General features: G+C 41.6%; 1 protein-coding gene across 1 annotated transcript; it reads right to left on the reverse strand.

The window, feature by feature from the left end:
• Positions 1–1,084: 1,084 nt before the first annotated feature.
• Prrg4 (proline rich and Gla domain 4) lies at positions 1,085–24,462 on the reverse strand. Its single transcript, XM_042691465.1, has 6 exons — positions 24,212–24,462; positions 23,716–23,840; positions 15,739–15,902; positions 11,778–11,826; positions 9,611–9,743; positions 1,085–1,759 (listed from the first exon to the last, which is right to left on the reverse strand). The coding sequence occupies exons 2-6, from the start codon at positions 23,816–23,818 to the stop codon at positions 1,528–1,530; spliced, it is 681 nt and encodes a 226-aa protein (XP_042547399.1). The 5' UTR covers positions 23,819–23,840; positions 24,212–24,462; the 3' UTR covers positions 1,085–1,527.
• Between the last annotated feature and the right edge of the window lie 3,226 nt (positions 24,463–27,688).

Raw genomic sequence — 27,688 nt, forward strand, 5'->3', positions numbered from 1 at the left:
TAAGAGTCTCATAGATTTTCCTGCCCAGGGTTGGCTTTGAACCATGATCCTCAGATCTCAGCCTCCTGAGTAGCTACGATTATAGGTGTAAGCCTCTGGTGCCCAGCTTAATTTAAAATATTTTTAAAAGTGATTTTATTAAGGCCACAAAATTTGAGATGTCAAATTCTGACATGCATTTCCAATCAAAAAGAAATCCTAATAGAGTAGGTCCATTAGTAATGGCTGGACATAAGCTAATGATTAGAAATCTTTAACTTTTTAATGTTCAACACAAGAAATCTACAGCCTTTATCTGCACAAAGGAAACAGTTTGCTGGTTCCAGTTATGCTATTTATAACAAAGATTTTTGTTTTGTTGTTTTTGAAATAGGATCTTGCTCTTCAGCTTAAACTAGCTTCAAACCTTATAGGGCTGGAGGCTGTGGGCTCAAGTGTCTATCTTGCAAATGTGGGCCCTGAGTTCGATCTCGAGCACAAAACAGAAGAAAACTGGTAGCAAGAGAAGGAAGAGATGATAGATAATGTGTTAAAGGAAATATACTCAATACCTGACTTTTGTTATCCCTCCATACATCACCTCAATAATAACAATAAAGTAACTTTTAAAAAAAGAAGGAAAAGAAATAACTGTATTGTCAAAGCTCATAGAACTCATAAACTTTATAGACCACAATAAAGACAATTTGCCCCATGAAGGTTAGAATGTGTTTGTGACTTTAACTAAGTATGACTATCTCACAATACTGTAAAATTTGTGAAATTTATTATAATCACTTAATCACGATAAAAAAAATTGCTATTAAAAAAAAGGAAAAAAGCAAACAAAAACCCCTCTCTCTACATAGCCTAGGCTGAGTTTAAATTCTTGATTCTTCTGCCTCAGCCTCCTAAGTGCTGAGATTTCAAGCATGTGCCACCATCACTGGCTGTCATGAAGGTTGTTTTGAGTTTTGTTTTATTTTTCCAGTTCTGGGGCTTGACTCAGGGCACTGTCCCTGAACTTCTTTTGCTCAAGGCTAGCACTCTACCACTTGAGTCATAGCACCATTTCTGGCTTTTTCTGTTTATGTAGTACTGAGGAATAGAACCCAGAGCTTCATGCATACGAGGCAAACACTCTACCATTAAGCCATATTCCCAGCCTCATGAAGGGTTTTGAACCATTAAGATACATATTCTAGAGGCTGCGACTGTAGCTCAATAGTGGAGTCGCTCAAGGTCGTGGGTTTAATCCTTAGCACCAAGAACAAAACAAAACAAAAACCAACCAACCAAAAGCTCATTACACAAATGTAGTTTTTCTTTTATCTTCAAAGATCGGGAGTCAAAGTCTTATCATTATCAAACTGATCAAGTTCAGCTTCAAGTTGCAAATGGATCCCTGATGCCATTCAAGTGCTTACTCATCCTTTATTCTTCACTGTCCATAATGAAGAGCTAAAAACAGACCTTTTGTCCTTTTGGTTCAGGGAAGACAAGCTATTCAAAAACATGTGTTTCCTAGAGCAAGATGGTGAGGTGGGCTTAGTGAGATGGGAGTGACATAGACTTTTTAAATACCCTAAATCCTTTCTCTGGCCCAGGATATGGTGGTGGAGGTGAGACATTGTGTTTTCTGGTCAGTGCCACTGCCTGTTCATAAGAAGGTAATCCTGTGTCCTCTAACGATGGTGATCGAGACAAAACAGCCTCCTCTGGTCTTCTGAAAATGATGGAAGGAGTATGGTGGTTGCTTCTTGCATACATAGCTGAAGAACTAAACAGAGAGATAGCATTTTAGGTCTAAGAAAGATAGCGTTTGGGGGCTAAAATGCTGACATCACAAAATTCAACTGTCTTAATAAATGTTGACACCAGCTTAGTAAAATAACGATAGCTTTAAGTTCTTTTTTTCTTTCTTGGCAGCCACCAAGCTACAAGCTACATCCTAGCTGTATAACAACAATTTTATTTCACCCATATACTCTGGAAGAGTCTTGCTATAGTGGAAAAGCTAAGAGCTTTGAAGCCAGACATGAGTTTGAAACCTGAGTCTCATTCTATGGCTATGTGAACAAAATCAATTTCCCTGACTCAGGGTACTCTTCCTCTAGATGGGGATAATAGTAGCTACCTCAATATAGTTGTGAACAGAGGAAGATGATTTATGTAACATAAAACATCATGTTTCTATTACATACCTCTAGCAGTGTCTGGCACATGATAACGAAGACTTGAAATATGTGAACTGCCTTTTCTTTGGCTCCTGAATTAAAATTTTTTCCAAGTATGATGTGAGATCAATTAATTCCAGGATTTGCTGCAAGCTGGCATAACTCCAAGCCAAGAAAACAGATGCCATGGAGATAATTACAACAGCTGACACCCATCCCTACTGCTCTTTCCTCAAGTCCTGCTACCTGGTCAACCCTTCACAAACAGAATTTACACCATGCCTATCTCCTGCTTCTCAAAAGTATAGTGGTAGGGCTGGGAAGGTGGCTCAGTGGTAGAGCGCTTGCCTTGCATGCCAGAGGCCCTGGGTTCGATTCCTCAGCACCACATAAGCAAAAAGAAAAAAGCCGGAAGTGGCGCTGTGGCTCAAGTGGTAGAGCGCTAGCCTTGAGCTGAAGAGTTGAGGGACAGCGCCCAGGCCCAGAATTCAGGCCCCACGACCGGACCCAAAAAAAAAAAAAAAGTATAGTGGTAGCCTGCTTTTTGAAGAATTCTGTTCTAACTGTGGAGCCTCCTTTTCAAAGCTTTCCTCTGTGTGTGTGTGTATGTGTTGGGGCACTGGTGCTTGAACTCAGGGCTTGGGAGCGGGTGCTGTCCCTTAATTTTTTTGCTCAAGTCTGACACTCTACCATATGAGCCACAGCTCCACTTCTGACTTTTTGCTGGTTAATTAGAGATAAAAAAATCAGACTTGGGGCTGGGAAGGTGGCTCAGTGGTAGAGCGCTTGCCTTACATGCCTGAGGCCCTGGGTTCGATTCCTCAGCACCACATAAGCAAAAAGAAAAAAGCTGGAAGTGGTGCTGTGGCTCAAGTGGTAGAGTGCTGGCCTTGAGCTGAAGAGCTGAGGGACAGCGCCCAGGCCCAGAGTTCAAGCCCCACGACTGGACCAAAAAAAAAAATCAGACTTTTCTGTCCAGGTTTGGCTTTGAACTGTGATCCTCAGATCTCAGCCTCCTAAGTACCTCCTAAGTAGGTAGGACTACAGGGGAGAGCCACCTGTTCTTTTTTTTTTTTTTGTCCGCTGTGCGGCTTGAACTCTGGGCCTGGCCACTGTCCCTGAGCTCTTCAACTCAAGGCTTGAGCCATGTGCCACTTCTACTTGAGCCATAGTGCCACTTCCAGTTTTCTGGTGGTTAATTGGAGATAAGAGCCTCACGGATGGTCCTGCTTGGGCTGGCTTTGACCTGCTATCCTCAGATCTCAGCCTCCTGAGTAGCTAGAATTACAGGCAGGAGCCACCAGACTCTCCTCTTCTTTGGTAGCTCATTGTTCTTGCTGAAGCAACTCTTTTTTAATTAGCATATATTAGTTCATAAAGGGGAAATCTCCATTGTGACATTTCCACACAAGTAAACAAAATATCCCATTCAGCTTCATCCCTCTATCACTCTCCCCTTTCTTCCCTTTCTTAAAACAATTTCAACAGGTTTCATTGTTCTATTTTTACACATGCAAATAAGATACTTTGACTGTATTCATCCTCCTTCCCCCGTATTCCTCAGTGAAGCAGCTTTACACTCCTCTGCTGTGGGCAGCTCGAACTCCAGACCTTCTCTGGGCTTCCACTGTATTGCTGTACTGAGAATATCTTTTTTGTCTTTCCACTAACCTAAGCCAACTTAAAAAAGAAATAAATATATATTATATATATGAACACACACACACACATTGTGTGTGTGTGTGTGATATACATGTATGTCACTTAATTTCAGCTAGGGATGAAGAACTCCATGGGAGAGTGCTTGCCTAGCATATTCAAGGCCCTAGTACTAGGGAATTGTGTGAAGGACACTTAGTTCCTACTATTTCCACAAAAACTAGTCAGCCAATGACAGGTGAAAGAGACTGGGAAGGTGGCTCAGTGGTAGAGCGCTTGCCTTGCATGCATGAGGCCATGTGTTCGATTCCTCACCACCACATACGCAGAAAAAGCCAGAAGTGGAGCTATAGCTCAAGTGGTAGAGCGCTAGCCTTGAGCTGAAGAGCTGAGGGACAGCACCCAGACTCAGAGTTCAGGCCCCACGACCGACCAAAATAAAAAAAGGAGAAAAAAAGATATGATAACCGCATATCTTCTGGGCTTGTTATTGTAAACTTTAAAGCCCTAAATAATTTTGTTTTAAAAGTAAGATTAGTAATATTTGATAGTGGTACTGTGGATCAAGTAGGAGAGAGCTAGTCTTGAGCTGAAGAGCTCAGGGACAGTGCAGAATTCAAGCCCCATGACCAACAAAAAATAAAAATAAAAACAATTTAAAAATTAAAAAGCTGGTTGCTGGTGGCTCACACCTATCATCCTAGCTACTCAGGAGGCTGAGATCTAAGGGTCATGGTTCAAAGCCAGCCAGGACAGTGAAGTCCGCGAGACTCTTATCTCCAATAAACCACTAGAAAACTAGAAGTGGTGCTATGGCTCACATGGTAGAGTGCTCACCTTGAGCTGAAGAGCTCAGGGACAGCGCCTAGACCCAGAGTTCAAGCTCTATGAGTGACCAAAATAAATAAATAAATTTGATTAATGTGTACCATATTCTTTCCCAGGAACTGGTAGTTTAAGACCCTAAGTACCGCAAACTTTTTAAAAACTGAATCAGCCGATTTGCCTCTGAAAATACCTTTTTTCCCACGGAAGTAATTATCAGATCTGAACTGAAAGGAAGGAGAGAAAAAAATACAGAGAGAAAAGAGAAGCAAAAAAGTCTGTGTAAGCTAGGAACTGGATAATCAACCCTTCAATAGTTGTGAGGTGACTGAGAGGATATTAGTTTACTTAGAGGGCTTAACACAATTCTTCCTCTGTCAGAAAGTTGGGAGTGTATTCATGGTAGGTTAGTTCCTTGCCACACTTTGTTAGCTTAAGTGTTTGCTTACAGGGAACAGGACAGACAAGATACTTCATTTGAACAAATAATTTTTTCCATGTTAATTTTCAAAACTGAATAATAGGAGCAGCGTAATAATTACATTGTTCATTAAATATTTCTGTAGTGTTTCCTTGTACAGCATGCATCCTATAGGATTGAAATCAGAAAGTATGTACTAATGAATATCTTTAAAATGGCAATATTAGATGAAGCCTGTTTTCCTCTGCTAAATCCAGGAACCAAGAAATGAAAAGATCTTGTTTTCCATCTCTTGGCATCTTTAAACAGAGGCAATTTTTTCTGACAATGATCTTATTTTCAGTCTTTTTCTGAGTATTCCCACCCTTCCTCCCACTTTCAGACTTGCAAAACAGAGAACAAGCAACTGTGATAGAACAATTTATGGAGACAGTGGATGATGCAGAGTACTTCAGGAACTATTTGAAAATTAATCTCAACTAGGAGCATATCCAGTAAGTTTATCTTGAAATAGTCTTCTGAAACTCAAAGGAGTTGCTGTGAGGACCTGGTTGACATACTGGTTGTCAAAATGCCAGTAAACCATCTGTTAACTAGACTAATATTAAGGGATAACTAATCTTAGCTTTAAAATGAAAGCCATCCACAGTATTCAATTTTACTATAACAGAAACCTAGGACATACCATAATTATGCCACACTTGACTGTTTCTTCTTATGCCTTTCTTTTCTTTTTTTGACACAGTATCTAGTTCTGTTGCCCAGGCTGGCTTTGAACTCCTGGGCCTAAGCCATTCTCCTACTCCAGCCTCATGAGTACCTAAGAATACAGATGGGTTTGTGTACTTAGCCTCTCTGTGTCTACACAGTAGGAAGCATCCTACTTCTCCTATGCAAGAAAGAAGCTGAGAATGTTTCAGGAAAAAGCTAAGGAAAGATAGAGATGTAGAAAGTTAGGCAAATAAGGTAAAGCAGAGGAGCGAGGAGACAATGATGCATGAAGACATTGGATAATCTCTATGTTATATCACCTAGAGTAAATGGAATCTAGGGTCTTCAGCAACAATAGACAACTGTTCTCCCACTTGTCCTCTCAATGGAGTGAAGGTATTAAAATAACGACATACATGAAATTTTTTCAGAAAACCATTGTGAATGGGAGGAAAAAAAGATGAGTTTGATAGCTGAAGCCTATAATCATTGCTACTTCTGGAGGCTAAGATAGGATTGCAGTTTGAGGCCAGCCTGGGCATAAAAGTTCCACCTCAACCAGTGGCTGGGCATGGTGTTGTGTGTGCCTGTCATTTCAGTTATGGGGGAAGTACATGGCTGGGTGCAGTGGCACAAGCCTGTCGTCCCCAGTGACCTGGGGAAATATAAGTAGGTGAAGTACAGTCTAGACAAGCCAGGACATAAAGCTAGACCATTCTTACACCAAAAATAAGCTGGAAACTTCAATAGAGTGGTAGAGAGCCTGATAAGCAAGAGGCCCTGAGTTCAATAAGATAAAAAGTCAATGAAATTCTCCAAAGACACATTTTCCCTATACTCACTAATCTTTATGATTCTCCAGCTTACAGAGAAAGCCACAAGAAATAAAACCTTGATCAAAGGACCTACCAAATGAAAAGATTTGCTCATTCCCCATCAGTTAAATAGGGGGAAATGGTAGAGGTCTTAGCTTAAAGAAAAATATACACTCTTTCTTACTTTCTCATTTCTCAAATTTCTATAGAATTTGTAGAGACAAACCCTGTAGAGCACTCCTGTAGATCACACAATGCTTTGGTGAGCATTTCAAGAGTTCCAGTGTGGGATACAATTGGAGAACAATTTATTTTGTCCCTTTCCCTGCCCTCTAGCTGGAAGTTCCTCTTGTTTCTGCACACTTACTGTGGGGCATCTCAAAAGACAGTTCCCTTCTGTCCTTTCCTTATACTCAAAGAACTCACCTGCTCTCACAGCTTCAACTTTTGTCCTTCAACAGGGGAATTCATATTCACATTTGTTGCTTTACACTCTTGCTTTTTGTGTATGTGTATGCCCATCCTGAGACTGTGCACTGTCCCTAAGCTTTGGTTTTTTGCTCAAGACTAGCACTCTACCAGTTGAGCCACAGCTCCACTTCCTGCTTTCTAGTGGCTAATTGGAGATAACAGTCTCATAAACTTCCTTGCCTGAGCTGGCTGTGAACTATGATCCTCAGATCTTAGCCTCCTAAGTAATTAGGATTACAGACATAAGCCAACAATGCTCAGCTGCCCTCTTACTTTTTATTCCAATAATTTTTTTGTTAATACCTATGTATATTAGATACATAATTTTTCTTTTCAGGTATACAGATTTTAAGAGAACAATTCAGTAGTAAGAATTACATTTACAATGTATATGCTATACTAACTATGAGACTTTTTTTTTTTTTTTTTTGGTCCATCATGGGGCCTGAACTCTGGGCCTGGGCACTGTCCCTCAGCTCCAGTTTTCTTCCACTTGAGCCATACCACCACTTCCAGCTTTTCCTGCTTATGTGAGGCTGAGGAATCAAACCCAGGGCCTCATGAATGCAAGGCAAACACTCTACCACTAAGCCACCTTCCCAGCCCATGGGGCTATTTTTTTTTTTTTTGGGGGGTCCGGTCCTGGGGCCTGAACTCTGGGCCTGGGTGCTGTCCCTCAGCTCTTCAGCTCAAGGCTAGCACTCTACCACTTGAGCCACAGCACCACTTCCAGCTTTTTATTTTTTGCTTATGTGGTGCTGAGGAATCGAACCCAGCCACCTTCCCAGCTCCAGGGCTATTTTTTTTAAAGAAACATAAACACTGTATGGGAAGATGTAACCTGTCTTATGTAAGTTTCAAGAAAGATCTTAATTTGCAAATTAATAACTAAAAGTTTATTGAGTACTTATTCTCCTGCCTGCCTGCCTTCCTTCCTTTCCTCGTTTCTTTCTCTTTCTTTATTTTGCAGATTCCATAAGATTTTGCTCAGCTTTCTTGTTTGAGTCACACCTCCAGTCCAGCATTTTACTGGTTAGTTGGGGATCTAGGCTCACAAACTTTTCTGTCCAAGTTGGCTGGCATTGAACCATGATCCTCTATATTGGAGCTTGGAGCCCCCTGAGTAGCTAGGATTACAGGCATGAGCCATTGGCAACTGGTAGCACAGTACTTTTTCTTTCTGGTCCATGGGCACTGTCAAGCTCATCTGCTCAAGGCTAGCACTCTGCCACTTTGAGCCACAGCTCCACTTCTGGTTTTTGAGTGGTTAATTAGAGATAAGAGTCTCTTGGACTTCCCTGCCTGGGCTGCCTTTGAACCTCAATTCTTAGATCTCAGCCTCCTGAATAGCTAGGATTACAGGTGTGGGCTATCAGTGCTTGGCAGCACAATGCTTTTTTTTTTTTTTTTTTTTTTTTTATCATCATGTACGTTTAAAAAAATTACTGCAGGTCAGCCAGGACAGGAAAGTCTTGCAACTCCTATCTCCAATAACCACCAAAAAGCAATTGGAAGTAGAGAGGTGGTTCAAGAAGTAAGAGTCTTTTTGATCAAGGCCAATGTTCACCCACTTGAACCACAACTTCATTTTCAGCTTTTTGATGGTTAATTGGAGATAAGAGTCTGGTTTCACCAGGCGCTGATGGCTCATGCCTGCAATCCTAGCTACTCAGGAGGCTGTGATTTGAGGACTGCAGTTCAAAGCCAGCCCAGGCAGGAAAGTCCATGAGACTCTTAACTTGAATAAAGCACCAGAAAACCAGAAGTGGTCCTGTGACTCAAGTGGTAGAGCCATAGCCCTGAGCTGAAAGCTGAGGAACAATCCCCAGGCCTCCAAGCCCCACAACCAAAAAAAAAAAAAGAGTAGTTTCAAACAGTGATCCTCGGGAGCTGGGAAGATGGCTCAGTGGTAGAGTGCTTGCCTTGCATGCCTGAGGCCGTGGGTTCGATTCCTCAGCATCACATAAGCAAAAAGAAAAAAGCCGGAGTGGTGCTGTGGCTCAAATGGTAGAGTGCTAGCCTTGAGCTGAAGAGCTGAGGGACAGCGCCCAGCCCCAGCGTTCAGGCCCCATGACCGGACCCAAAAACAACAAAAACAAAAACAAAACAGTGATCCTCAAATCTCAGCCTCCTGAGTAGGTTGGATTTCAGGTGTGAGCCCCTGGTGCCCAGCTCTTTTGTTTCTTACTGTTCTGCATTATATTGCATTTATACTTGGATAGTTGTACAATCATCTTTTAAAATGGTTCAAAGCCCAAAAAGTTAGTGAGACACTGTTTTACTCACTAAGTTGGCCATGATGGTATGCCCCTGTGGTTTCAGCCACTAGGATCCCAGAGAGAAGGATCTTTGTCTAGGGCTACCTCTGGCCAATAGCATAATTAGTAAAAGTAGAAAAAACTGCTTCAAGGCTATATGGGAAATCTCTGCTTTGGCAACTTACCTGATTATATTCTAGTTTATTTCCTTTTTAAATAATAGGCAGCCATTTGTTTGATACATCTTAAAATAATGATATAGAAAGTATAAATGAACTGAATACTTTTACTTACCACAAGTCTGGTTGCCTATTACACTTGGTGATACAAAAATAGTAGCCAAGTAATCCAAAAATAACCAAAAATACTCCAGCAGCAATTAGTCCAGTCAGAAGACCCATAACATCAATTTTCTCTCTGTTGACATCTTAAAAGAAATAGTTAAAATAAATATATTTTATAACTAAAACACAACAATGAAAATCTATCATCTACCATTTCAATAAATTTGACACATTATGAAATATATAATTATTGATTATATATATTTATTTATAACAGTACTGAGGCTTGGACTCAGAGCTAGGGCATTGTCCCTTTTTGCTGAAGGCTGGCATGCTACCACTTGAACTACAGCTTTACTTCTGATTTCTGGTGCTTAACTGAAGATAAGTTTCTCATGGACTTCCCTGCCTGGGATAGTTTTGAAGCATGATCCTCAGATCTCAGCCTCCTGGGCAGCTAAGATTATAGGCATAATCCACCAGTACCAGGCTGATAATGACTTTTAAAAATTCTGTAGTACAGCTAGCTGAGCATGGTGGCTCATTCCTGCAATTCCAGCTACTCAGGAATCTCCAATAAACCACAAGAAAACTGGAAGTGGCACTATAGCTCAAGTGGTAGAGGACTAGCCTTGAGCTGAAGAGCTGAGGGACAGGGCTCAGGCCTAGAGTTCATGCCCCACGACCGACCAAAAAAAAAAAAAAAAGAAAAACAAAAAAACAAGTAGACTGGATACCAGTGGCTCACACCTGCTTTCCTAGCTACTCAGGAGACTGAGATCTAAGAATCATAGTTCAAAGCCACTCTGGGCAGAAAAACACATGAGCCCCTTATCTCCGTGAAACCAGCATAAAGGCAGAAGTGGAAGTATGCCTCAGAAGATTAGAGTTCCAGTCTTGAGTGAAAAAGCTAAGTGATAGCACTCAGGCCCTGAGTTCAAACCCCAGTATCAGCACAAAAAGAAAAATAAAAACAAGTTTAAAAAACTCAGAAAGAGGGCTGGGAAGGGGTTGGGAAGGTGGCTCGGTGGTAGAGTGCTTGCCTTGCATGCATGAGGCCTTTGGTTCGATTCCTCAGCACCACGTAAGCAGAAAAAGCCGGGAGTGAGGCTGAGGCTCAAGTGGTAGAGTGCTGGTCTACAGCTGAAGAGCTGGGGGGACAGCACCCAGGCCCAGAGTTCAGGCCCCACAATCAAAAAAAAAAAAAAAATGAGTAAGAGATGAGCTATAAAGATAAGATAAAGGGTTTTCCTCTCCCTACTAGTAGTTTAATTTCTGGGCTGGGTTCAGTGGGTCCTCCCTGTAATGATAGGTACCTAGAAGGTAGAGAGCTTGAGGGTAGAGGTTCAAGACTCATCAGCACAAAAAGTTAGCATAACTCATCAAAGCTAGGTGTAGTGGCAGGAATTACTCATCTCAGCAATGTGGAAAGTATAAATAGAGGGATCAAGGTCCAAATCTGTCTATACATAAATATGAGATCTTATTCAAAACTTAATGAAGGCAAAGACGAATAGGGTCATGACTCAAGTGGTAGAGTGCCTACCTAGCAAACCTAGAATCACTAAGTTCAAACCCCAGTACTAACAAAAGACAGAAAAAATGTAATTCTAGTCAACTTTTTTTCTTTCCTTCCTTCCTTCCTTGTCTTTTTCTCCTCTCTCTCCCTTCCCATCTCCTTCTCTTTCCCTCTCTTTTTTCTTCTCCCTCCCTTTTATTTTCTCTTCTTTTTTTTCCATGCTGAAGATTGACCCTAGGGTCTTGCAATCTATCACTGCGCTACAGCTACAGCTCCTATCCAACCATCTTAATTTACCTAGCACAAGTATTCCATTCATTTGTAATGATAAAAAAAGAAAAAGTTAAACGAGTTCACAACTTGAAACTAAGAGTTCTACTTGTTCTCTTACAAGTCTTGACTTATAACTGAAAGGTTTAAAACAGCTTTATGTTGATTATCTCATTTCTCTAATATCTCACCAAACTTGCTTTTCAGTATATAAATAGATGAAGGTAGTCTTCTGTGCCTCAGATAGCCCAGTATATAATTGAGAAATATTCCTTGGGTTTAGAAAGTATGTATGTTGAACAACAGCCAAACTCAAACACAGAACTAAAATGCATTACAATACATTGAGAGCAAGGAAAACATTCAAGTTTTTCAGGTCTTGCCTTACCTGATTTTGTGGTTGGTCCTTTAATCGAATATTCCTGCCAAAATGTCATCTAAGAGAAAGATAGAATTTCCAAGTTTATGCAATCTACAATCACTTCATTTGTTCCTAGTGACCTAAACGAGGGGTGGTAAGCTCTTGGCCTACATCTGAGGTGGGACACCAGTTCATTCAAGCTGAAGGGCGTGACTCACCCTCATTAAAACACTACTTCTCACCCTGGTCTCTGCAGTCTGCTTAATTGGTTAAGGGAATACTTCATTCTCAGCTCTCCCAAGTGAGGACTTTCCCATTTAGTGAACAGCCTGGTGTTGGTGGCTCATGCCTGTAATTCTAGTTACTCAGGAGGCTGAGACCTAAGGATCAAAGTTGTAAGTCAGCCCAGGCAGAAAAGTTCTAGCAAGACTCTTATCTCCAACTAATCACTCAAAAACTGGAAGTGGAGCTGTGACTCATAGTGGTAGAGCACTAACTAGCCTTGTGCAAAAGAGCTCAGGGATAGTGCCCAGGCGCCGAGTTCAAGCCCCACAACCAACAACAACAAAAAAGAAGAAAAAAAAAAAGTGAACATTACAAAGGTAGTAATTGGAGCTATGGACCCGTTACGATATTTGAATAAGAGTCTGAATTTTTCTATGTTACGGTGGCCCTCAGTTTGGTAGGGTATTTTATTTTATTTATTTATTTATTTTTAGTGATTTGTACATATTTAGCACATATTTATTATTATATATTATTATAGTAATATATAATAGTATATAGTATATAACAGTATTACATATTATTATTTATATTTATTACACATTTAGTACATATTTATTTTTAATAAACTTCAAAATGGATTCAGATGAATTTGGTTAATGGAGTAATAATGTCTAGGAACCATTGTGTTATGCTATTTGTGAAGCCTTTTCTATTTCTCACTCAGGGAAAAATATATATGCATATATATGTATATTTAGTGGTCATTTCCAAGGTAGATTTTTTTTTTTAATATTCTATTCTCCTTTCCTGTTTTATTTTTTTTTCCCCCTACCATCCCCTCCCTCCCTCCCTTCCCTGAGGTTCTTTTTTTTTATTGTGATTAAGTGATCACATAATTTCCAGAATTTCACAGTATTGTGGAATAATGATGCTCATTTAAAGTCACAAGTTCATTCTAACTTTCCTGGAGCAAATTGTCTATCACAGTCTGAAACATATAACGGTGTTCACATGTTATACACCATATATGTGATCAGCAGCATGGGGATATTTAGTAGTGGTTCAACCAGATGAGTGGGAGTTCTTTGTTTCTTAAGTCCTGTTAGTTTTGTCGTATCACCTAACATTTTGGATTTAACATCCACTTATCAGGGAGACCATGTACCGTTTGTCTCTTCGTTCTTGGCTTACCTCGCTCAACATGATTCCTTCTAGCTCCATCCATTTCCCTGCAAATGCCATTATTTTGTCATTTCTAATGGCTGCATAATATTCCATTGTGTATAGATACCACAGTTTTTGGATCCATTCATCTGTGGTGGGGCATCTGGGTTGTTTCCATATCCTAGCTATTGTAAACAGTGCTGCAATAAACATGGAGGTGCACGTGTCCTTGTATATTGGTTCCTGTTGTTCAGGGTATTTTATTGAAAGCTACTTACTGCTGCTATCCCTGAGATAATTTAAGTTCTCAGACATTTAAAAGAAGTTAGGTTTTAAATAATAATGATAAAATTAGAAAATGAGTTTGTGTGCAGTATAGCTTACATCTATAGTTCTAGCCCTTCGAGGCTGAGATCAGGAGGAACATCAGGCGCACGTGCGCGTACACACACACACACACACACACACACACACACACACACACATCTCAACTAACACAACTGTAAAATATACTGTTCCTTTTCCCACTTTGTTAAATACAGCAAATATTTGCAGAAAACAGTAGACTGGGCACAAATATGGAAGAATAGAATGAGTTTCTTTTACCAAAGGCATTTGAATAATGCCTGAAAGGTCCTCACTGAGTAAAAAAGTAAAACATGGTTTGACAAAAAAGAAAAGGAGCTCCAGTTATTTAGTCTACAGAAGAATTTGGATCACTTAACTTTCTTCAAGATTGTGCTAGATTACCTCTAGCTCAGTGTTATTTATCTGTTTTGTGATCAAGATTAACAGATAGGATTTAAGTACATATTTTAAGGGAGAGTTTCTAAAACAAAACTTCCTTAAATTACACAGAAAGACCAGTGTAAGCTCTTGAATGCAGATGTACTAGCAAAACAGCACAAAGTAGATTGTCAGTTAAAGACTTGAAATATGAGTATGGGTCATCAAAGTAAAGATCATGATGGAAGAAATTGCTGAGTTTTAAATGTTTGAAACATGAGTCAGAGTACTAACTTAAACGATATCTTGTTTTCTGGGTGGGGAAGCCAGGTATTAAGCCCAAGGTCTCCTGCTGTTTTTTTTTTTTTTTTCTTTTTGCTTATATGGTGCTGAGGAATCGAACCCAGGGCTTCAGGCATGCAAGGCGAGCGCTCTACCACTGAGCCACCTTCCCAGCCCTCCTGCTGTTTTTTTGTTTTTTTTTTTTGCCAGTCATGGGGCCTGAACTCTGGGTCTGGGAGCTATCCCTCAGCTCTTCAGCTCAAGGCTAGCGCTTTACCACTGGAGCCACAGCGCCAATTCTGGCTTTTTCTGTTTATGTGGTGCTGAGGAATCGAACCCAGGGCCTTATGCTTGCAAGGCATGCACTCTACCGCTGAGCTACCTTCCCAGCCCCAAGGTCTCCTGCTTGTTAGGTAAGTGCTACTTCAGATCATATCTCCAGATTTAATTCATTCTTCTCTGAGGTTGTTTTTGAACCAACATTTAACACACAAAATCATGGTATAGCCCGTAATTTTCAAATTACTTATAAACTCAGCTAATTAAATATAAAGATAAGGCTAAAAGGGTAATTAGCATCTTAAGGAACTAGAAAGAGATAACAGGTTTACAAGCTTGATTTTGTTTAAGGTAGAAAATCTAAGACTGACTCTTCAGCTTTTGTTTGCCATCCTAGTTACTGGGGTTCTTACCAAGACTTCTCCCAGGTCATTCAGCATCAAGCAGTTTCTGGCCAAGAAACAAAAACAAAATTGCCCCACTCCCCTAGTGGATTCAAGAACAAAATCAGGTACAACTCCAAGAGAAGACACTGGTGGAGAACCAAGCTGGATCTGTAAGGAATTGTACAATGCCCACATATTTATACTCTACCAAGAACCAGTCAAGCTACAATGTCAATATTGCCTGGACTGATAGTTGGGCTTTTAAAAATGATTTTTCTTTGGTTATTTTAAGAATGGGTGCATGGGCTGGGAAGGTAGCTCAGTGGTAGAGTGCTTGCCTTGCATGCATGAGGCCCTGGGTTCGATTCCTCAGCACCACATAAGCAGAAACAGCCAGAAGTGGCACTGTGGCTCAAGTGGTAGAGTGCTAGCCATGAGCTGAAGAGCTGAGGGACAGCACCCAGGCCCAGAGTTCAGGCCCCACGACTGGCAAAAAAAAAAAAAAAAAAAAAAAAAAGAATGGGTGCAGTAATAAATATGTGAAACCTTATATTTGAAAAGAAAAAAATCATGGTGGCTCATACCTATAATCCAAGTTACTCAGGAGGCTGAGATCTGAGGATCATTATTTCTAAGGAAACCAGGAAAATGCCTGAGACTCTTATCTCCCATAAACCACCAAAAAGCTGTACAAGGAGCTGTGGTTTAAGTGGTAGAGCACTAGCCTTGAGTACAAAAGCTCAAGGACAGAGCCTAGGATCTGAGTTCAAATCTCAGTACTGGCACCCAAAAAAAAAAAAAATGAAAGGAAGGAAGGGAGAAAGAAAGAAGGAAAGAAAAAGAAAGAAGAAAAAAATATATGAGACTGGAAGCCATTTTCTTAAATACAATTTAGTTTTCAGTCAGTTCACATAATCAATTACCGTTTTATCTTCATCCACGAAAATCTCTCTGGCTTCCTCATAATTGCAGAGTTCTTCATAGCACTCTCTTTCTAGGTCACCTGGGGTGAAGAGCTCCAAATCAAATCTATTGTATAGGAGGCGGCGATGAATGAAAAAATTTGCTTCTTCTTTTGATTTAAAGACTAATAAAAAAATAAAAGTAGATTTTAAACATTAGTTGTAAAAATAATGCAGAAACCTTGTCATAATTGCAGAAAAAGTAAATTATTGTCCTGATGCGGCTAAATTTTACCGAATGTTCTTTTTTTGTGTGTTTGTCCCAATATTGGGGCTTGAATTCAGTAAAGACCTGAATGCTATCCCTTGTTTTTTTCCATTCCAGGCTGGTGCTTTTCCACTAGAGCCATAGCTCTACTTTCAGTTGTTTGGCAGCCAATTAGAGATAAGAGTGTAATAGATGAGTCTACCTAAATTAGCTTTAAACCTTGATCCTCATATCTCAGGCTCCAGAGAAGCTAGGATTATAGGCATGTGCCACTGGTTACTTGGGCCATATTCTCAGTGGCTTTAAAATCTGACCCAAAAAGTTGGTGGTGGAGCTGAAGCTTAAGTTGTAGAGCATCAGTTAAAAAAAAAAAAAAATTGCTGGTTGTGGGGCTTGAACTCTGGGCCTGGGCGCTGTCCCTCAGCTCTTCAGCTCAAGGCTAGTGTTCTACCACTTCAGCCACAGTGCCACTTCCAGTTTTGTGAGTGGTTTATTGGAGATAAGAGTCACACAGACTTTCCTGCCCAGGGTTGGCTTTGAACCGAGATCCTCAAATCTCAGCCTCCTGAGTAGCTAGGATTATAAGTGTGAGCCACTAGAGCCAGGTAAAGCTTTTTACTTAGTAAAAAAGCCATTTCTGCCTTTTTCTATTTATGTGGTACTGAGGAATCAAACCCAGGGCTTGCTGAGCAAGTACTCTATCACTAAGCTACATTCCCAGCCCCTGTGAGACTCTTATCTCCAAGTAACCACCAGAAAACCAGAAGTGGAGCTGAGGCTCAAAGTGGTAGAGCACTAGCCTTAAGCAAAGGGACAGTGCTCAGGCCCTGAGTTCAAGCCTCACAACTGACAAAAATAAAGATCTGGTCCTTAATCCCTATCTCTGACCTCACTTCCTACCCCTTATCCTTAAATTTTCTGTTGTGCACTCTGAGCTGGCTTCTATCACTTTGAATCTTTCCTCTGTTCAATTGCTGTTTCCTTTGAATAGAACTCTTCTTTCAGTTTGCCCCCATACTTCCTTTCAAATTAATTTCAATGTATCATTGAACACTTTTTCCTATGCAGCCAGCGTGAACACTCTCCATGGTGCCTGCTGCTTTCTAGAGCATTTAGCACCACCTGGTGTTCTATATGCTTCATTTACTCATCTGTCACCACTGCTCTTGCTAGAAGGCATTCTCCATGGAAACAGAATTGTTGGGACCTGGCACAAAAGAAATTACTTACAAAAAAAAAAATCACTAAAAAAAGGGGAGGGGGGAGGCTGGGAAGGTGGCTCAGTGGTAGAGCACTTGCCTTGCATGCATGAGGCCCTGGGTTCAATTCCTCAGCACCACATAAGCAGAAAAAGCCAGAAGTGGCACTTTGGGACAGTGCTCAGGCCCAGAGTTCAGGCCCCATGACTGACCAAAAAAAAAAAAAAAATTACTGCATGAAGCTGGGTTCTGGTGGCTCATGCCTGTAATTCTAGCTACTCAGAAGCTGGGTTCTGGTGGCTCATGCCTGTAATTCTAGCTACTCAGAGGGTTGAAATCTGAGAACTGTGGTTTAAAGGTAGCCCAAGCAGAAAAAAGTCTTTAAGACTCATAACTCCAATTAACCAACAAAAAAACTGGAAGTGGAGGTATGGTGCAAGTGGTAAAGTACCAGTTTTGAGCAAAACAAACAAATGAGAGCACAAGGCCTTGAGTTCAAGCCCAAATGCCAGCACACGCCATCGTGCGCGCGCGCACGCGTGCACACACACACACATACAATTACTTTACTGCACAAGAAAACTCAACTTTCCAACTGCTGATAGATATTCTTGGACCTAACACACACACACACACACACACACACACACACACACACAAAATTACTTTACTGCACAAGAAAACTCAACTTTCCAACTGCTGATAGATATTCTTGGACCTAACACACACACACACACACACACACACACACACACACACACACACACACACACACACACACACAAAATTACTTTACTGCACAAGAAAACTCAACTTTCCAACTGCTGATAGACATTCTTGGACCTAACACACACACACACACACACACACACACACACACACACAATTACTTTACTGCACAAGAAAACTCAACTTTCCAACTGCTGATAGACATTCTTGGACCTAACACACACACACACACACACACACACACACACACACACACACACACACACACACAATTACTTTACTGCACAAGAAAACTCAACTTACCAACTGCTGATAGACATTCTTGGACCTAGATATAATGTGGTAGAAATCAACTTGGTTTAAAGTACTGAACAAGTTAGTGATGAAGGAACTCATCAGCTGATTGACTTAGCCATACTTATTGCATGAATCTGCCTCTGTAATGCTACTTCTCAGATCCTCCCAGATCATCACCTTTTATTGGCTAAAGAAGCAATGCTACCTTTCTCATGGTAGGTTACCTGACATAAATATACCCTCCATCCATCCTTCAACTCAATTAATAATGACTTTAAATTTGAAAGGAAAATAAAAAAGGGACAGGTGTAAACATTTTTATTTTCTTGAAATGATTTTTATGCCAATATATCATGATATTATGATTGATGCTGTATTAAATATGCCTTCAGGAGGCCCTTTCCTGTTTGGTACTTCCTTGAGGATGACAGTGTTGACTGTCAGTGGGACTTAAGCTTTGTGCCAGATCTTTTTTTTTTTTTTTTGCTTCACCTATGATCTGAGGAGAAATACTCTCCTCTGTCATTTAGAGTTTAAATATCCCTTGATTTGTTTCTAATTTGAAAGAACCAAACTTCCCTGCTTCTGAAATATCTTTGGGGTTCTATGAGGGCTGTTATTTTCCTTGAGCACTACTGAAGAGTGCACTAACTTTTGTGGTTTCTTTTTTTTTTTTTTTTCTTTTGTCGGTCGTGGGGCCTGAACTCTGGGCCTGGGTGCTGTCCCTTAGCTCTTCAGCTGTAGCCTAGCGCTCTACCACTTGAGCCTCAGCCCCACTTCCAGCTTTTTCTGCTTTTGTGGTGCTGAGGAATCGAACCCAGGGCCTTATGCATGCAAGGCAAGCGTTCTACCACTGAGCCACCTTCCCAGCCCCAAGTGCACTGACTTTTTTACATTTCTTTGATTCTCTTCCCTCCTCTGCTTTTCTTTTCTCTTTATTTTTATTGTTGATAAGGGGGCTTGAACTCAGATCCTGAGTGCTGTCCCTGAGCTCTTTTGCTCAAAGCTAGCACTCTACCTCTCTGAGCCACAGCTCCATTTCCAGTTTTCTGGTGGTTAATTGGAGATAAGAGTCCCATAGACTTTATTGCCTAGGCTGGCTTTGAACCATGATCCTCAGATCTCAGTCTCCTGAGTAGCTCACTACTACTTGTAGTAGTGAGCCACCAGCACTCAGTGTAAGGTTTGGCAAAAGAGGACTATCACATGGTTCAGGCAGAAAACATTTTATTGGAGGGAGAGCAAACTGCTGGCTCCCAGGAAATGAAAACATGAAGAGAAAGAAGGAAAAAAAGAAGGAGGAAGAGAGGAAGAGAAGAGTGGGGGAACTTGTGGTTGAGTGGGATTATATAAGGAAAGGCTGGGCAGTGTGACCACAGTGGATGTGAGAGTGATTTCAGAGCCTGGGGAGCCTCTCACCTTCCAAAGGAGGTATGACTGGGGCGATTCAGGAAGTACCCTCAGTGGATGAGGAAGTGACCTCAGAGTCTGGGGTCCTTTGCTGACTCACAGTCAGGTGATTACTGGTTTCAGGCAGGTGATTTCTGGTAAGGCTCTGTGCCCTCTTTGTTGAAGAGGAAATGGGAAAGGGCTATTCTTCTTGGCAGACCTGACACCCAGCACCTCTGTTTTTCTTGTCTTGAACTATGATATAAGGCTGCCCATATATTTCATTGTGACAAATCTACAAATCCATTCTCTTCCTCTTTTCTATATCCATATTTTCTAAATAAGCTCCTTTTAAGTCATTCCAACTTTAATGCTTTATCGGAATTTGGCTGAAGCCCCCTCCCCTTTCCATTTACAATAGTAAACCCTTATCTAAAATTTCATCTTCCACAGTTTTTATCTGAGGTCCACTATGGTTTGAAAATATTCAACAGAAAATCCCATAAATAAATAATTCACAAATTTTAAGTTGCATGTTATTCTGGGCAGCATGATAAAAATCTTCCTCACTTTTAAAAAAAATTTATTTATTTTTTATTGTGAAAATACTGTACAGAGGAGTTACAATTAGATGGGCACAACTGGAGATAAGACTTTCATGGGCTTTCCTGCCCTGGCTAGCTTTGAACGCAATCCTCAGATCTCAGACTTCTGAGTAGCTAGGATTACAGGCATGAGCCACGATGCCAGCCTGAATTATCTTTTTATCTAGAGTATCCACACCATATATACTACCTGCCCATTAGTTGCTAACCACCTTGGTTATCATATCAGTGTTATTTTGTTTTTGTTTCTGAGCCAATCCTGGGGCTTGATCTAGCGGGCCTGGGCAATGTCCCTGGGCTTTTGTGTTCAAGGCTGGCATTCTATCACTTGAGCCACAACAACACTTCTGGCTTTTAAAGAATTGTTATTATAAAGGCGATGTACAGAGGAGTTTTTTTTTACATAAGTCAGGTAAAGGACTTCTTTTCTTCCTTCCTTCCTTCCTTCCTTTCTTTCCTTTTTCTTTCTTTCTTTCCTTCTTCCTTTCTTTCTGTTGTTGGTCTTGGGGCTTGAACTCAGGGCCTGGATGCTGTCCCTGATCCTTTACACTCAAGGCTAGAGCTCTACTCCTTTGAGCCACAGTGCCACTTCCAGTTTTCTGTCAATTAATTGGAGATAAGAGCGTGCTTGGGCTAGCTTTGAACAGTAATCCTCAGATCTCATCCTCCTAAGACACTAGGATTATAGGAATAAGCCACTGGAGCCCAGCCTAAGAGCACATGCCTTTTTGAATACCTTCCCTTATTCAATCCACTTCTGGCTTTTTGATGGTTAATTGGAGGTAAGAGTCTCACAGACTTTCCTACCCAGAATGGCTTTGAAGGATGATCCTTAGATCTCAGATCCTCAGATCCTGAATAGCTAGGACTGAGTCACTGGTGCCTAGCCCACAGTTGTTCTTTGTTTTTTGTTGTTTGTTTGTTTTTGTTTTGGGGCGGTCCGGTCCTGGGGCCTGAACTCTGGGCCTGGGCGCTGTCCCTTAGCTGTTCAGCTCAAGGCTAGCGCTCTACCACTTGAGCCACAGCACCACTTCCGGCTTTTTCCCCCCTGCTTATGTGGTGCTGAGGAATCGAACCCAAGGCCTCATGCATGCAAGGCAAACATTCTACCACTGAGCCACCTTCCCAGCCCCCCAGTTTTTTTTTTTTAATGTAAAATTTTCATTTTTATATAGTTTTAGTAGCACTGGAGATTCAACTCAGATTTAATGGTAGATGCTCAGCCCGTTTCATAGTTTATAATGTCCTTCACAGAAACTTTTATGCCTGTGTCATATGGATGAATGAATGGATGAATGAATGAATGAATGAATATCAAAAGCATTCTGGGCAGGAGCATCTGCTCCTACTGAGTATAGGCCATCAACCTCATATACAGATATTTTTACCTACATGTTATGACTTGGGAACATACCATAATCATGGTGTACCAAGAAGGATGCCCCTCTTTCCAAAATCCTTCCTGATTCTCACCAAGTAGCCTACCTGGTTTCCTAGAATTCTATTCCTTTAGGCTCCCCTTTATTCCTTTATTGCCCCCCCCACACATACAGAGTTGTATTAATTATTATTAAGTTTGTAAATATGTCAGGAGTATTCTTCTCCAATGAAAATAGTATCTAGTGGGGTGCTGGTAGCTCACACTTATAATCTTAGCTACTCAAGAGGCTGAGATCTGAGGATCATAGTTAATAGTTAAAAGTCAGCCCAGGCAAGAAGGTCTGAGAAACTCTTTTTTTTTTGGCCATTCCTGGGGCTTGAACTCAGGGCCTGGGCACTGTCCCAGAGCTGCTGCTTCTTCTTTTTTTAAAAAAAATTAATATATTTTTTCTTTTTTTCCCCCCTTCTCCCCTCCCCCCCGCCAGCTTCTTTTGCTCAAGGCTAATACTCTACCACTTGAGCCAGTGTCACTTATGGCTTTTTCTGTGTATGTGGTACTGAGGAATTGAACTTAGGGCTTCATGAAATGCTAGGCAAGCACTCTACCACTAAGTCACATTCCCAGCCCCTCTGAGAAACTCTATCTCCAATTAACCATCTAAAAACCAGAAATGGAGCTGTGACTCAAAGTGGTAGAGCACTAACCTTGAGCAAAAAACTGAGGCCCTGACTTCAAGCCCCAGGACCAACCAAAAAGAAAACAGAAAAGAAAATGGGATCTGATGAGGAAGGATAAGGGACAGAATGTGTTACTTATTTATTTTTATTTTATTTTTTACAATCCTGGGGCTTGAACTCAGGGCCTGGGCATTGTCCCTGAGCCTCTTTGTGTTCAAGGCTAGTGCTCTACCACTTGAGCCACAGCATCACTTCTGGCTTTTTCTGAGTAGTTTATTGGAGATAAGAATCTCATGGACTTTCCTGCTTGGGTTGGCTTTGAACTGGGATCCTCAGATCTCAGCCTCCTGAGTAGCCAGGATTACAGGTGTAAACCATCAACACCTGGTATTAAGTAAATTTGTAGTGGTGGTCAAGAAGGGAATCACAATGACTAGACAATAAGTAGGTTGTCTAGCCATTGTTTTCTTCTGGTCTTGCTAGGTAGGGTAAGCTTTCAAATGCAGCAGGAACCCAAGGATTATGACCCAAACTTAAAAGCCATAGCATTCAGGTAAGCAAGTCTCACACTCAATCTCTCAGCCATCTGCCCTTATCTAGACAACTAGATATTTGAGTCAAAAGGACCCTAAAAATCTGCCTCTCATCCTCCCTCATGTTATAGAAAAAGGCACTAAAAATTCCCAAGGGATTAAGGGCCTTAACTTGTTCAGGGTCTCAGAAATCCAAACTAAAGGATATAGCTCTGTGGTAGAACATTTCCTTACCATGAGACTCCCAGCAATGCAAAAAAAACAAGCCCAGACAAGATTCTCGACTCTCTGTCCGTCTTTCCATGAAGTAATTGTGCTCATTACAATACTACATTAGCTTTATCCAGGAAAACAATCGCTTAATGATTTTTTTTTTAGAAGTCCAAATAGGCTTTCCATTCAGTGAACCACAAACCAGATTTGTCTCTGTCTCTCTCTTTCGTATACACACACACACACACACACACACACACACACACACACACACACACACACACACACACACAGAGAGAGAGAAACGTATCAAAGAAAAGCGCAGGGAGGAAGTGGCGCTGTGGCTCAAGTAGCAGAGCGCTCGCCTTGAGCTGAAGAATGCAGGGACAGCGCTCAGGCCCAGAGTTCAAGCCCCACGACCGACCAAAAAAGAAAAGAAAAGAAAAACGCAGGGAGACGAATTTGTACACATCATACATCATAGTTAAAAACTTAAACCTCCACAACATCACCAAGTAAGCCACAAACTAAAGGATATTTTAGTGCTTTTCTGGTTTACCTACTATAGGTATCCATCGGGAAAAGTGTGTTGTGTAATTCCAAAATGCAGTTTCTCGATTGCTAACTCTAGCAGGTGGCTCGAGTTTGCAGAAAGGTTTTCTGCGAAACTGCAGACATGCTTATGTACAGCAGTCATGCTTATTTACCTTCTTCTCCAGCATGCCTGGCATCCTTCAGAGTTCTTGCGCAATGAGGAAACGCGAAGGTAGCTAGGGGCAGTTGGCTGAGTAGAATCAGAAGTGAAAACATAGTCTGACGACTGTCAGGGAAACTAAAACCAACAACAACAAAAAAGCACATCAAAGAAAAGACCCGATCTCAGCACTTCGAGTTTCGGTGGCAAACTGAGTCACAAATCAGTTGTACTCAAAAGCCACCCCCCGACTGCGCCCCACCCGCAGTTCCGGTGGCCCCAACTCAACGCGCGCGCGCACCCGGCCGGTGGCCCCTGACAGCGCCTGGAGACGAAGACAGGAAACCAAACCCCAGGACTTTAACGAGGACACTTGTCCCCTGTGTTTTGCGTTGGAGTCCGACCTGCTCCGCGGAGGTCCCTCACCTGTTCCCCACTCCGAGTAATTCCTTTCCCCACCCGGGCACCGTGGCGCAGCGCTTCCCCCCACCCCAGCCCGCACCCCGCACCTGAGCTCTCCCGCACATGTTCCAGCAGTTCCCGGGCCGGAGCCCCGGGGTTGGGTTGTCCTTAAAGCCTCCAGGCCCTTTTGTCTCCGGCGGCCCCCTTTAACTCTCGGCCACACTCAGGCTCTCGCGCTCCGCAGTGCCGGACTCTGCGCGCTGTGAGCGCCGAGGGTCCGCGGAGGAGCGCGCGGGGATCTGGCACCGCCCGGCCGAGCTCCGGCCTGCGTCTCCGGCGGCTGTCGGGGAGGGGGATCAGTGGGAAGAGGAGGAGGCGGCTACCAGGGGGAGCACCTGGCGAGGCTCCGCCTCCCGGCACGGGGGCGTGGCTTACCTGTGGCTGCTGGGCCTGCGCCGGGCGTCTCCCGGGCCCTGAGCGAGTCAGCTGTTCAGCTTCTGTCCCCAAGCTTGGGTAAGTTCGGGTTCCCCAACCCCTGCCCCTGCCCGCCGTGGCCCCGCCTCGGCAGCGCGGGTGGTACATTTAGGATTCATTTCTCCATCGGGCTTTCTCTGCGAATTCCAGGGAGCATCTCAGTTCTTCCAAGAACGCCCTTGGCACTTGGAAGACTTTTTCTGCTTTGCGTTGCATTAAGCGAGGAGTCTGAGGTTACCTTTGGCCGTTCTCAATCGAGAACTAAGTACTCATCAGACAAAATCATTTCGTGAGTGATAGGGAATAAGAAGAAGCCTAAAAATGAATTGATACATGGAATTCATTAGGTCTGGGGTGTCTCCAAAATCTTTTTAAGGTGTCTCTCTCCCAGGTCAAAATGATTTCCATTATGAAAACAAGAATTGAGTTTTGCCTTTTTCACCTTCATTCTTTCAAGAGTGTACAGTGGAAATTTCCGGAGGTGATTTCATATGACAGGAATGACATCATCATTCTGCTAACAAAATACCAGTGGCACATGCTTGAGTTTTCGAGTATTTTTCTATGATGTAGGATTAGAATCAAAGGTAATTTTACATCGAGATTAATGTAAGATTTATAAAGATGAATAAAGTTTGCTTGTTCTCAATACTTTTGAACTTTTGTTATTTTTAGTCATATCTATCAGGATCATTAAGCTCATTAATCTCAAATAATCTTGAACTTGACATTGAGTTTATGTGGTAAAACACAGCAAGAGAGAAAATAAGTACACTGTCTTGGTTTAATGTAACATTTTGGAAATTCTCTGATGCTACTAGAATAATGTAATAATATAATGTAATGGTGTAATTCACATAAATAAAAGGAGTAAAGAATATGAAGAAGCTCTGAGATCAATGTCGAAGAACTGTTGTCTCAAATAATGAAAGCTGGTGGACAGAGCACCTGTGCCAGGTGATAGTCATATTCTTCCTTGCTGAACAGTTCTTTGGAACATTATTTTCATTCTTTGGCCAATGTGGCTTGACATTTGCTAAAAGAAAAAAAAAAAGGAATGAAAAAGTAAACGTTTTTTCTAATCTTTGATTAATTCACTTTCTATTAAACCCCTCTTTTTCCAAAGCTACTATTTTATTTATTTATTTTATTTAGCTACTCCTGGGGCTTGAACTCAGGGCCTAGGCACTGTCTCTGAGCTTCCTTTAATGCTCAGAAGGCTAGCTCTCTACTACTTAAGCCACAGAGCCACTTCTGGCCTTTTCTGTTTATATAGTACTGAGAGATCAAACTCAGGGCTTCATGTAGCTGCTAGGCAAGCACTTTACCATTAAGCCACATTCCCAGCCTTACTATTTTATTTTATCCAATGAGTTCTTCCTAAGCACTGTTCAGACATTCTGCTTTCACTCTCTTCTTCTAGACAATGTTTTCTCTTTTCCCTTTCTCCATTCTCTTCTTTCTTCACTCCCCCCATTTGTGTGTGTGTGTGCGCGCATGCTAGTACTAGGGATTAAACTCAGGGCCTCCAGCTCTGCTTTGGCTTTTTTACTCATATCTAGTACTTTACTGCTTGAGCTATATCTCCAGTTTCACCTTTTTGCTGGTTAATTGGACATTAAGAGTCTCCTGGACTTGTCTGCATGGTCTGGCTTTAAACTTCAATCCTCAGATCTCAACTAGGATTATAGTTGTGAGCCATTGGGGCTTGGCTCTTTTATTTAAAGAATTGAGACCAGACTGAAGGAATTAGAAATAATTTCTTCTGCTTGAACAGAACAGGAAATACTCACTCTTCAGTTTATTCACTCAGGAAAGGAGCCCTGAGATAGAAAGATAAACCTTACAGTCTACATTCTGGAGAACTGGATTGGGCTGAAATCTAGATCTAAGAACAAGGGCCTGTAAGGCAGAAGCAGACTTCTTTCCATTACTGAGCATAGTGCCTTCTGCATTATGTTTGCCCCACACATTCTGTTAGGTGGTAATAATATTAATTTTCAAGTAGGAAAAGTGCTTCACACTGCTTTGACAGAGGCAAATAGTCAGATGTTTCTCTCTGTTTTTCCCCTCTTCCCCCCAGCAAATCTGAACTTTGACTACATTCTTTAGTAGAATAAGTCCACCCACATATTGGGATATTTAGACCCAAACAAATGTGGCTTTGTAATCTCATCAACTATCAGAGTCATATAGAGATGTGAAAGTCTGTTTGTTAGTGGTGAATTATCCCTGCATGTTATGTATCCTTTGGAATATGGGCCTAGATGAGGTTATAACATTTGGCAGGATGCACACAAACTTCAACTGTTATAAAACTGCAAGAGATTCTGGATTCACAACAGAAAGAAAAAAAAAAAAAGGATAGTCTGTAACTACAGTGTCCAAGATTGTTGATTTCTTTCATTGTTGCATCCATTTTCTTTCTTTTTTCTTTTTCTTTCTTGTCAGATGTGGAGCCTGAACTCTGGGCCTGGGCTCTGTCTCTCAGCTCTTCAGCTCAAGGCTAGAACTCTACCACTTGAGCCACAGCGCCACTTCCGGCTTTTTCTGCTTATGTGGTGCTGAGGAATCGCACCCAGGGCCTCATGCGTGCAAGGCAAGCCCTCTACCACTGAGCTACCTTTCCAGCCCCTGCATACATTTTCTTATTTCATGCCATTTGCCTTTTAAAGTTACAGTGTTCTGATGCCTTGCTTCAAAGCATCCTTTTCCAGATAGTATTTCCTTCATTCTGGGCAGATGTTATGATTCACATTTCACAAGGGGACATTGAAGCATGAAAGAAATGAATGATCATTGGACAAGTATTAGATTCTTCACTCTTTCCAGTGCTTACTTTTGAGTTATTAAGCAATGAAGGGCAGTGAGCAAAGAGTTATTTCATTTCAAAGGAAATAAGACACAAAGAAATCACAGCAATGAGATTAATGGGCTTGGGTTAATGTGAAAAGCATCTGTGAGTTTGAGCACACACCCACCCGTTTACCTGTGTGAATTCAAGAATGAAATGGAAACTGGCTTCTCAGTGTGGGTATGAAGACTGACTCAAAGACTGTGGCAGGAAATGTTAAGGTTGCAGCCATGAAACTGTGCAAGGTAAGGTCACC

The sequence above is a fragment of the Dipodomys spectabilis genome, unplaced genomic scaffold (assembly GCF_019054845.1).
Source record: "Dipodomys spectabilis isolate Male_0828 unplaced genomic scaffold, ASM1905484v1 ptg000145l, whole genome shotgun sequence".
Classification (NCBI taxonomy): Eukaryota; Metazoa; Chordata; class Mammalia; order Rodentia; family Heteromyidae; genus Dipodomys; species Dipodomys spectabilis.

Excerpts from the sequence above, each read along its gene's own strand:
- Prrg4 (XM_042691465.1), bottom strand. The coding sequence starts at position 23,818 with ATGTTTTCACTTCTGATTCTACTCAGCCAACTGCCCCTAGCTACCTTC. Across the intron at positions 11,827-15,738 it reads TCGTGGATGAAGATAAAACG|ATGACATTTTGGCAGGAATA; the intron begins GTAATTGATTAT and ends TCTTTCTCTTAG. Across the intron at positions 1,760-9,610 it reads AATAGGCAACCAGACTTGTG|TTCTTCAGCTATGTATGCAA; the intron begins GTAAGTAAAAGT and ends CTCTCTGTTTAG.